Below are 12283 nucleotides of genomic sequence, written 5' to 3' on the forward strand. Positions count from 1 at the left end.
GGGTTAGGATATAAAATTACCAAAAAATGAATAGAAGTCAATGGACGAGCCCCACAAGGATATAAAAACAAGTTTGTGTGTGTCCGTGCGTGCGTGCATGTGTGTGTGTGTGTTACTATGAGTGGTAGCTGGTGGTGTTTTTATGGACTTTGAGGTGCATTGCTAAGTGGTGAGTCATGATGATGGCTCACATCCCCCCCTTATGCTTTGTGTGCCGCATTGTTTCAGCTAACTCACTCCACCTACTGGTCAAAAATTTGTAATCACAGTGCGCCTTAAGGATCACTAAACACTGACGGAGGTTGATTGATGCTATCATTAGAACATGAAGAAGTGTTATTCTTCATTCAACATTTCAACATCATAAAATGTATCATAGAAAAAACAGCATGTGATAATCTTTGTCTGACACATAGATTTACAAGATTAAAATCATCCTGACTTTATCAGATACAGTGAATGTTTTGGGGATTTTAGGGTTTTGCATGTGGGGAAGTAATTGGAGTGCAAAATAATTAGGAGTCGCCAGAATCACAAGATGGTGCTGTTGATTCAGAAACATTCAAGCATTGCTGAATTTAGGGAATAAACCTGTCTTCTGTTTCTGTAATAAATGTGTCATCTTTCCATCAGATGACCCCAGTGATCTGAAAGCTGACAGCAGCCCCACCACAGATAACGAGATAACGGCCAAGGAGCGAGGCGTTCTGGAGGAGAACAACGAGAAGGAGGAGATGGACCGGGACAGATCACCGGAGGACAGGGGGGAGGAGAAGAAGCTGAAGGAAGAGGAGGAGGAGGGTGAGGATGAGGAGAAGAGGATGATGGAGCAGGAGGTGCTGACGGAGGAGCAGGAGCTGGAGGAGCTGAAGGCCCAGGTGCTGCAGCTGCTGCTCGAGCTCGATGAAGCCAGAGAGACTTCCAACAAGCACCAGGAGAGTTTCCATGAACTGCAAGGTGAGACGTCTGGACTTCATTTTATTCCATTTTAGTTATAAATTAGGAATCTTGCTTTATAACATTTAACCAGCTTCTATGAAACTTGAATGAAAATAAACAGCCACATAGCCTAAAACAACAATCACCAGCTGTAGGGTCCTGGGCCAGAACCTGCACACAAGCTCATTCCATCCGGCCCAGGAAGCAAATATTCATTCCTAAAATACAACCTGTCTGATGCAGGAGTCAGTTGTTTTTTTTTTAGAAAGTGTCATCACAATATTGCTTCAGCCAGTCAGAGCTAGATATATATTTTTTCAGTTTTAGCTTTAGACGTCTACAAAACTTTAGTTTTAAAACAAGTTCAAAGAGATTTCAAGTCAAAAGCTAACATCATTGAGCCGAATGGGGATTATTAGCATCACTAGCCACTTTGGAAAGGGAACAGTTAATTTTATTAGGCTTTTATTCTGTTAATGTTTTTGAAACTTGTGCATTTTATTCCTCTATTTACTTATATTTTATATATAATAAACAGTGATTTTCAAGTAAGGTTACGATAAAAAGCTCTAATGCAAACAAGAAAACGTTAACTTTTTAATACTTCCGGAAAATAGGAAAAAATCGGTGAGATTAATATATTTACGACACTGGACATAGAAATAAATGAAACAGACCAGCCATAATTATTAGAAACAGCTCATTTAGGCTTTGATTTTATTGACAGCCACTGTCCTAAAATGTATATTCTTCAAACCTTTCTCAAAGAAAATCACAGATAACAATTGTGCTAAAAAAAACAGGTCAAACATTTTAAAAGAAATCAATACAAAACAAATATTTTGCTTCAGAAAAATGATCAAGCAAACAAAAAACTATAAGCAACATCCACTCCGCAAATTTTTTTTCCTGGCCCAGTTCTGGCCCGCACAACAACACTAACACTCGGCCCATTTAAGGCAGAATGACGTCCCTTTGGTGGACAAGATATGGTTCACCAGGTGTGGTCCATGCATGGGCCAGCACTACAGAAACCAAACCACAACTGGGCTAGTTGTGGCATGCCAACTTAAAGGGATCCCTGATTAGTTGTAACATCAGATTTTATTTGATAAACATATATTTTAACTGTAAAATAAAGACTGTAAAAATACTGTACGTTGTTTAGTTTTGTAAATTTTTAAAAATATATTTCAACACAGACCGAGCTGTTTTATTTACACACAAAGCATTCTGGGGAAATGATGACGTGGATAGGTCCTCAGTGTGAGCGAGCTATATCCACCCTGAAGGTTAATCTTGGACAATATCTGATGATTGAGTCTTTTAAATGAAACCAGAGAGCGTTGACAGAGAGGAGAAGGTAGAAATGACTCAGCCTGTAACTGAAAATGTGGATGGAGGACAACAGAGCTGCTTCATGGAAGAACCTCAGCTTAGCCTGTTAGCCTTCATGCTAGCGCCAACGCTATATTGCCTTATATGTATTAGCTCAGCGATAGCGCGACAAACAACCTAAACTGAGATCCTCCATCCATATTTTCAGTTGCTGACTGAGTCATTTTTGCATTCCCCTCTCTGTCATGTGGATGGAGGACCTCAGTGATGAGAGGAGAATGTGTAGCGCTGAGCTAATACATATATATGGTGATAGAGTCGGGGCTAATGCTAAAGCTAACAGGCTAAGCTGAGGTTCTTCTTCCATGAAGCTGCTCTGTTGTCCTCCATCCATATTTTCAGTTGCAGGCTGAGTCATTTCTTACCTTCTCCTCTTTGTCAACGCTCTCTGGTTTCATTTAAAAGAGTCAATCGTCAGATATTGTCCAAGATTAACCTTCAAGGTGGATATAGCTCGCTAGCAGCCTCGCACCGAGGACCTATCCACGTCATCATTTACCCAGAATGCTTTGCGTGTAAATAAATTGGCCCCATCAGTGTAATATATTTTTAAACTTTTAGTTTAAAAATGATAAAAACTGAACATCCTACAGTATTTTTACAGCCTTTATTTTACAGTTAAAATATATGTTTATAGAATAAAGTCTAATGTTACAACTAATCATGGATCTCTTTAAAAACAGTGCCAGACATTGCCAGACCTGGCCCACATCTGGTTGACAAACCATTTATCATGCCAGCAAGTGCCAGTTTGACACCATATCTGGCCAACACCTGTCTGCTATGTGGGACAAAAAGTTATTAATTTTTTTTACATTAAGATATTTTCTCAGATTTGTAATTAAACGATAAATTGTATGTTTGGCAAACGTCCTGCCTCCAACTTTTAAGAAATCCTACATATCCTCAGCATAAATCTTGACCTAAACAAACAGTAAAATAAGCCAAAATATAAAACATGTTTGAGAATAAATATGCTTATTCTTAATCTTTGGATATTTCTCGAAATAGAAGTATTGGTGAGAAAAAGGACTTTCCACCAGAGAAACGCTGAGTGTTTACATGCAAACAGCGACATGGTGACTTGTTCACAGCTGCTGTATAGAGCATTGCATCACATCTTAGAAATGATTATTGCCTCTGGCCTCTGGCTGTGAATAAGGCCGTAGTTATGAGGCCGCACTGAGCTCAGCGTGTGTTTATGACTGTGTGTATTTGAGCGTGTGATGAGCTCAGTCTGGCAGCGGTGCGGCATTCCTCGGGACAACTTTGTTCCTGCTGAGAGAAGCTTCTAGACTGAGAGTCCAGTAAGGCCCAATGAGAAATCCCTACTGGTCAGGCAATTTGTGGGAACGGTCCGCTGAACGATGCTGAGCTTTTAGTTTCTGTATGAGATGTGCGCTCCTTGGAGAACAGACTTGTTTTTTGTGCTCAGGTCTAAAAGAAGAAACTGTGCAGCTTTCCTGAGCTTGACAAGCTGTATTTTGTCACCTCGTTGAGTGTCGTTTTTTCATATAAGTGAACCTAAACCAAAATACTAGACTAGTTAAGTGACATTTGTAGGAGCAGATGTTAAGTTACAGGAAGTGTGACGAAGCTTTGAGCATTGTGACACTTTATGAAAGCATGATAACTTTAGGTTACTGTCGTAACCCCGGTTCTCTGATTAGCATGAGTGAGTGTCTCACATTGGGAACGCCTTCGGCGTGATCTCATCAGAAGCTCATATTACATTACGCCAGCCAGGATTGGCTGGAAATCAGCATGTCAGTGACAAGGAGGGCCACGATCCTCCCCCTATATATAGGGCTGTTCCTGCACTGACAGGTTATTCAAAAAGATTATCACCTCTTCCTCGCAACATTAGAGCAAGGAGGGTGACTTGGTGAGACTCATGCTACTCAGAGAACCGGGGCTACGACAGTAACCTAAAGTTCTCTTTCATAGCATTCGTTTCGTGTCTCACATTGGGAACAAAAATATACTGACTCCTGTATTGCTCAGCAGACTTCACTACATGCCAGCTGTTTGGAGCATTACTTCTTCTGTGCACTTGGTGCTACACTCAGAACTGAATGAGCCAGCGATGATGCTGTGACATCAGTTTTATAAAGCCGAGCAAACGTGTGAAGAGAAGCCCAGCTTGCTGTGGCACAAATTTCCTGAAGGGACACCCCTTTAAGCAGAGCCCATGAAGAGCTTAAGCCCCTGGTGGAATGGGCACGCAGGCCCTCAGGAGGCTGCAGCCCATTTGAACTATATGCTAAGGCAATCGCACCAGTGATCCAGTGGGAAAACTGCTGTTTTGTTACCAGTTTCCCGCACTTATTTTTAGCCCAAGAGACAAACAGTTGGTCACTTCTCCTGACCTGTTTTGTCCTGTCCATGCAGATACGTAAAGCACGTACTGGGCAGAGTTTAGGTAGCCTCACCTGCTCCTCAGAAGAGAACGGAGGAGGATTAAAAGCCACTAACTCAATAGGAGAGTAAGAACCCAACACCTTATGCTCAAAAGCAGGGTTTGGGAGCAGGGTCACCTTAGAATTGTCCAGAGAGAATTGTGTGCAGGATGGGTGAACTGATAAAGCATGAATTTCACCCACACGCTTAGTAGAGACAAGAGCCAGCAAAAGTGCTGTTTTCAGCGCTACCAACTTTAATTCCACCTGATCCAGAGGCTCAAAGGGCAAAGTATGGAGGGCCTGCAGTACCAGAGGAAGGTAGGTTTTGAGACAGGCAGTTTTCTGCGAGCCCCCTTCATAAACCAGCTTACAAAAGGATGTTGGCCAGCTGTTTTTCCCTAGAAGCCTATGTGGCAGGCTGAAATAGCCACAAAATAAACTTTGATAGTGGAAAAAGCTTTTCCCTTATCAATCAGGTTCTGTAAGAAAGACAAAATGACAGCTACAGAACACTGATAAGGAATCTCCTGAGAGTCGGTGCACCATTTCTCAAAAATGGACCATTTGCACTCATACAGAAATCTTGTTGCAGGTGCCCATGCATTCTGTATGGCCTCAGTTACATTCTGTGGGAACCCCATGGATTGAAGGTTGAACCACTCACGGGCCAGGCCCACAGAGCCAGCCTTTCTGGGTGGGGGTGAAAGATTTGCCCCTGCGCCTGAGACAGCAGGTCTTTGCGGGCTGGCAGAGGCCAAGGCTCCTCCCAGAGAAGCTGAGTTATCTCTGCTAACTAGTGTTTTGATGGCCAGTGAGGTGCAATGAGAATCATTGAGAGGCCCTCTGACCTCACTCTTGCCAACGTTGGTGAGATGAGAGCTATGGGAGGAAAAGCATAAAGCAGGACCCAAGGCCACCTGTGGGCGAGTGTGTCCACCCCCAGTGGTGCATTCTGGCTGTGCAGGGAGAAGAACAGGGGGCACTGATTGTTCTCTTGTGAGGCAAAGAGGTCCACTAATGGCTGTCCAAACCTCTCCCAGACCAGCCTGACCACATCTGGGTGGAGTTTCCACTCTGCATACAGAGGTTTCCCCCTGGAGAGAAGATCTTCTCCACAGTTCAGCACTCCAGGAACATGAGTGGCCCTCAGAGACAGGAAATGTCTGCTGCTCCAGATGATCAGTTTGTGGGCCAGTGTATGAAGCCTCAGTGATCTCAGGCCCCCTGCCTGTTGATATAAGCCACAACAGTGGTGTTGTCTGTTCTGACCAACACACGGTGTCCTTCCAGGAGAGGAAGAAAGTGTTTTAATATTAGCTTAACAGCCAGCAGTTCCAAATAATTTATGTAGAATGACTGCATTTTTGGGCTCCAAGACCCATTCACAGTTTTCCCTTCACAAATACCTCCCCATCCTGTCAGGGAGGCATCTGTTGTGGAGGTGGGTGGCGGTGGTTGGTTGGGGCGGGGGCCCTCGGGCTTCCTCTGCCACGAGACTTTGGAGGGTTTTTGCGGCACTTGTGGGGCTCCCTGGACCTTTGGCAGTTTTGGGATCCTAAAGGTGGGGGGCAAGYGTGCCGCGGCCTGAGTGAAGGTTTGATGCTGAGGTGGTGGAGCTGCGGTGGTGGAGGCAAATGGACGCCTGGGGAGACATAGCTTCAGAGCCTAGTCGTAGTAGAGCCTTTTCTTTTCCTCCCACCTCTTTTGCATCGAGGTGACCGTGGAGCCGAACAGACCCTGCGGAAAGATGGGAGTGTCGAGGAGGTCCTCCTTCTTTTTTGTGGAGAGAGTGGTGAGATTCAACCACCTGGCCCGCTCTTGCAGAACCATCAGCCCCTTGGTTCTGCCCATAGCCTGGATCGCCACTTTGTGCAGCTGGAGACAGTGATCCGTGATGATGCAGACTTTGTCCCACAGAGCAGCATCTGATGAGGCGGTCATCTGCTCCTCTAGCTCCGCCTGATACGCCATGAGCCTGGAGGAAGCATTCAGAGCCCGGATTGAGAGCACAGCCACTTTATAAGACTTTTCCGTCAGGCTGGACTGAAAACGGTCTGCTCTGGAGGGGAGAGCGGGGCCACCTGCCGACGTGGAAGTCTTTGGGTGCAGGTGCGTCGCAACCGCAGGCTCGACTGAAGGCATTTGGCGGAGACCGCATTTTTCCATGTCCACACAGTCCAGCACAGAACTGCCTGCCACTGGGTGCTTCTCCTTGAAAGGCTTGCTGCGCCAGGAGATGGACAATTCTTCCAGCAGCTCAGGGGAAAACGGCAGGAGCTGTTTGCCTGTTTTCTTTGCTTTTGGCAGCTTCTTTCCATCGAAACGTGAACAGACCGCCTCAGCTTGGACCTCAGGCCACTGGATGTCGAGCTTTGCAACGGCGCATTTACACACGTCATGCAGGTCTAAATCCAGCTCTGACAATGATGAGTCTTCATGACTGGGTCGGCCCACATCAGAAAGAGCAGATTTTGCAACCCGTCCTGACTGCTGGGCAGACGGATCATAATCCTCCTCGTCGTCTGAGAAAGGGAGCTCCGAGCCATCGGAGAGCTCGCCTCCTGCCAAGTAATCCAGCGAGCTCGAAGTGAGAGCCTGCTCCATTGTTGCGGATGGAAGCGGGCCTGCACTTTCAAGCAAGTCGCCCCAACTTGTTCCAGCTTCTGGTTCAGAGACCTGGGAAACCACCAAGTCAGCTGGGTCCTGTTAGGGAGGTGTTGAAGCCATCACTGAGTCCCTGCTGGACAGTGTCAACTGACGGGCCAGACGGCGACGGAGCACCTTGAGGGAGAACCGACTGCAGTGCGCACACTCCTCCGCCGACTCAAGGGATGCTTGGGCGTTTCAAGCCGAGGCACACCACACAGGTTTGGTGGGTGTCCCAGCTTGATATTTTATTGCCACACGGGCAGTCCCGTGGCTGTGGGCCCTCCAATGGTTTTGCTGAAGCCCCCGCGACCTCCATGTTCCAGGGAGATGACTGAATCTATGTTAGCTGGTGACAGCTAGGCTAACCAGGTAAGTCTAGGCTTGGGAGAGCATTGTGACTTCCCGTTGGGATAGCTCAAACAGTTAAAAGTATTGCTACTTTTTAAAATTTTATTTCTTTAAGTATTGCTACTTATAAGTATTGCTACTTTTTTTTGACGGTATTGCTACCGATAACCAGACACTCTGTGCGGTGCTGTGCTAACCCAGAGCAAAGCGCCCAGCGACCGCTCTTGTGCACGAGTCAATGGACAGTTTAGCTAGGCTCTGAGAAGAGGCAGTACCTGGAGCGAGCTGGTGGAACTTCTGCTCGTTGCGAGAAGAGATTTTTGAATAACCTGCCAGTGTAGGAACAGCCCTATATATGGGGGAGGGTTGTGGCCCTCCTTGTCACTGACAGGCTGATTTCCAGCCAATTGGCTGGCGCAATATAATATGAGCTTCTGATGAGATCACACCGAAGGCGTTCCCAATGTAAGACACAAAACGAATGCTATGAAAGAGAACACTACGTTAGTAGGTGACGCTGTATAATCCACCCGGCATATTTTGTGTTTACTGTTGCGTAAACATAATCAGGCCTTCTCTGTGTTTAGTGGTGGAAAAACCCACAAGAAATACATCTATTCACTTTGAGTGAACAGTCACAATCAAAACCACAGCACCAGTGTTTGTTAGCAGAGCAGGCTGAAGCCAGAAAACATGCAGACAGTTGTAGCAGCGAGAGCACGGTACAAACCTGGGATTAGCTGTGCGGCCGCGTCATCAGATCCTGTTTTCCATGACAACAGCTCTCGTCTTCGACGTAACTGTAAAGATCTGTCAGAAGAAAAAAAAATATTCACAGAGCAGAACCCTAATCTCAACATGAACCTAAGATCAAAGAGTCTGAAGCGATTTCAATTTGTTGCCAAAGTAGAGGTTTGGAGCAGCTTTAAAGCAGATGCATATTTTATATATTTTAACATGAAGAAGCAGCTTAGTTTAAAATAAAAAGGCCAAACTGAATAATATTGGACTCTGTGGATAACTAAAAAGGTTTAGACATGTTCTAAAAATGGTGTTGAGATGGCGCAAAAACAAAACAAAAAACCTATAACCTCGACCTAACACGATACCGTCAAAAACTATAAAAATGTTCAGGCACTGATGATTAATTTGTCTTTATTATGAACCACAAATAACATTTTAATCTTTTTTTAGTTTAACTAATCCTTGGAGAAATGACAGACTCATACGTCTGATTTCTGTATTTTCTGTCCTCAGCTAACAGTTGTTGCGGTGAAGCCACCAGTGAATCTGCCTGAAGAAATTAGTTGGCATAACGCATACTAATAAAGGCCAAACAACAAATAAAAAACCTAAGAATAGCAGCAAAGTATAAGCTGTGTAAATGGCAGCCAAAAGAAAAAGAAAGAAGAGCTTTAATCTGGAAACCAAGGAAGTAAAAGACTGAGAAATCTTCTTAAAACAAATTTGATGGTGGGATTTCTGAAATAATAATAATAATGGATGTTGGTTCACTGTTCCAGTACATCAAGCCTTTGATTAGTAATCTAGGCATAAAAGTTGATGCTGGACTTAAGTTAGAACCACATCAGAACAGTAGTAAAATCTGGTTTTTACCATCTGAGGCAGCTCGCTAAAATAAAGCCAATTCTTTCCATGAAACACTTTGAGACAGTAGTCCACGCTTTTGTTACCACTCGGCTGGACTACTGTAACACACTTGATACTGGCATCAGTGAGTCCTGTATCTCACAGCTACAGAGGGTACAAAATGCCGCTGCACATCTTTTAACTGGTACACGAAAGTTTGATCACGTTTCTCCTGTTTTAGCCTCCCTTCACTGGCTGCCTGTACATTTCAGGATTCGTTTTAAAGTTTTGTTATTTGCTTTTAAAGCTCTTAATGGTCTTGCTCCGCCTTATCTGTCAGATCTTCTACAACCCTATAGGCCCTCTCGATCCCTCAGGTCAGCTGATCAGCTGCTCCTGACTGTGCCCAAGACAAAGCGTAAGCTTAGAGGTGACCGTGCTTTCTCTGTGGCAGCTCCTAAATTTTGGAACGGCCTTCCGCTGGACATCAGACAGGCATGGTCCCTGTCTGTTTTTAAATCTCTTCTTAAAACTCATCTTTTCTCTCTGGCCTTTGAGAACAATTTGTAGTGTTGTTTTTATTGTTTTATTGTAATTTTTATTGATTTTTATTGGTTTTATGAATGTATGCATGTTTTATTATGTGAACAGCACTTTGGTCCTGTGGGTGTTTAAAGTGCTCTATAAATAAAGATGGTATGGTATGGTATGGTATGGTATGGTATGGTATGGTATGGTATAATGCTGGACTCAGAAGCCAAACAAGGCAAATGTCTTTTGTGGCGGTTTATTAAAATAGAAATAAAGAAAAATAAGAAATGAAGAAAGGTCGCAGGTCCAGCAGAGCTCAGTGGATCTGCAGGGGTTGTGGCCCAAAACAAACAAATCAGATCAGATTCAGACCACAAGCCAATCAGCCTCTTGGAGGCTCCAGAGTCTTACAACTGATGTGGCTCCATGACCCTAAACAGAAGCCTGAAAAAGGAGGTCTTATGATCCATCAGTTAAAATGAAACTGTCTTATTTGCAAGTATATTATAATTTACATTGTTCTTTGCAATTACCACAAATATACCAAAGTTTTTTTTAAAGAACTATAGTTATTAAAGGGGCAATATTATGTGTTTCTCAGGCATATATTTAAATACTATACCATAATAAAGTATCTATGTCACCTTTAGATCTTCTTTCTCATCACTTCCTCTTCTAAACGCCTTGAAATTGGCCTCTGTCTCTTTAAGAACCACCTTCCGCTTCTGTCCTGCCCATTTCATCGTGGGAGGTGGGATTCGGGGGTGTATGTGTGTGCAATGATGCAGTTTACTTGGCATCTGAAAATACATTTCCTCAAAGGTATCTTGAATCTGAAAAGAGCTTCACTGAGTGAGAACGAGCTCAGCAGACAGTTTCAGTTTCACTCGTTTGCTCTGTTACTGCCGAGAGCCTGCAGGAGTCATGGGTGGGGTGTGGGGGGTGGGGAGGTGTGCTCCGTGATGAGGAAGTTCAGCTTAAAGATACGTCCCAGGGGCGTTTCTGGTCCCAAAAGACGTTCCTGGTCCCCACCTGTCGTTTTGCTCCTCAGCATGGCTGCCTTAAAACGCTGCAGGATTTCTCAAACATGCATGAATGAGTCAAAGCAAGGCTATGGGTGTGTTTTTTATGAGAGTTTAACATTATAACAGGATATTAAACTCAAAAAAGTTGATTTTATATGATATTGCCTCTTTAATTCAATCTATCATACTTCAAGTTTCAACAGTTCAACAATGAGATTTTACCCTCCACATCTTTCTTTGTCTTTCTTCGTCCCACGTTTGCAGGTCTGCTGGAGGACGAGCGTCTGTCCAGCGCACATCAAGCCGAGGCCTTCACGCGCCAGATCCAGAATCTACAAGGTATCGACACAAAACCAACCTCAACAAAGTATTTATGTAACTATTATTATTAAAATGGGTGATCTGATAGGATGAATTCTATGTTATTCTCTGCTGTGTCTTTATATAAATTTTGGTTTTGTTTTAGCCGTTGACAGTGAGTCACATCAGAGCTGAAATATTATTCCAAGACTGAAACTATTCACAAAATGGATGAAATTTGAACTCAAATCCTCGATCAATTGTTTGATTGATTTATGTCATGTATTTCCTGCGACAGCCAACTAAAAATCATCATTTCCTGAATAATAAGTTTTAAGAGATACATTATTTTGTGTATGATGAAAATAAAAGGGCTTAAACTGCCATCAGATTAGAGAGAAATACACTCAGTCAAACTGGGTTAAAAACTATTGAACAACAGTGGTTTCTACTTCTAAGTTAAACATTTGCTGTTTATATGGAATATATTATACATGTCATGTTGCTATTCTGTGGGAGGCAGAAATATTTTGGTTAAATACAATATTTTTCCTTCATGCAGTAAATTAACTTCAAATATACAATTTGATTTTATTATAATACAGGATGTGGATGTGCTTGTTTGTTATTAACAAAATATTTGATGAATGCATTTTTATCAGAAATTCATTAGATTTACGTCTACAGCTGATCAGGTTTTGGCATCGATACAATTCAAGATGTCCACCACAACTAATTCATCTTAGCAAACACAAAAATGGCTACAGAAAATACTTTTTGTTTGTTTCACAGACGTTGAGCAAAAATCAGGGTTAATAGCAGCTAAGAGTGGCAATAAGGTCTTGCAATGTTGCACGTAATGGTACATAACATTATGTTCATGATTTGACCAAAATAGTGTCAAACTTTGGCATAAAAAGGAGATGGTGATGAGCTTTTCCTAAAAGTAATGTTAGGCTTTTATTTGTTGAAAAGAAATTGCGTAACAACTATTTACACCTACACAAAACATCTTTCTTTCTTTCTTTCTTTCTTTCTTTCTTTCTTTCTTTCTTTCTTTCTTTCTTTCTTTCTTTCTTTCTTTCTTTCTTTCTTTCTTTC

At 43.1% G+C, this 12283-nt stretch overlaps 1 protein-coding gene across 3 annotated transcripts in view; it reads left to right on the forward strand.

Annotated features, from left to right (window-relative positions):
* Positions 1–12283, forward strand: part of LOC106523650 (coiled-coil domain-containing protein 136) — a 54383-nt gene that overhangs the window by 21622 nt on the left and 20478 nt on the right. For all 3 annotated transcript variants that reach the window (XR_001310919.1, XM_014017148.1, XM_014017149.1), the window contains exons 2-3: positions 634–957; positions 11147–11221. Coding sequence is in view for 2 of the 3 variants with exons in the window: in XM_014017148.1 (XP_013872602.1) it covers positions 634–957; positions 11147–11221 (399 nt within the window). In the remaining variant the exon portion in view is untranslated. The remainder of the gene's footprint in view (positions 1–633; positions 958–11146; positions 11222–12283) is intronic.

The sequence above is a fragment of the Austrofundulus limnaeus genome, unplaced genomic scaffold (genome assembly GCF_001266775.1).
Source record: "Austrofundulus limnaeus strain Quisiro unplaced genomic scaffold, Austrofundulus_limnaeus-1.0 Scaffold162, whole genome shotgun sequence".
NCBI lineage: Eukaryota > Metazoa > Chordata > Actinopteri > Cyprinodontiformes > Rivulidae > Austrofundulus > Austrofundulus limnaeus.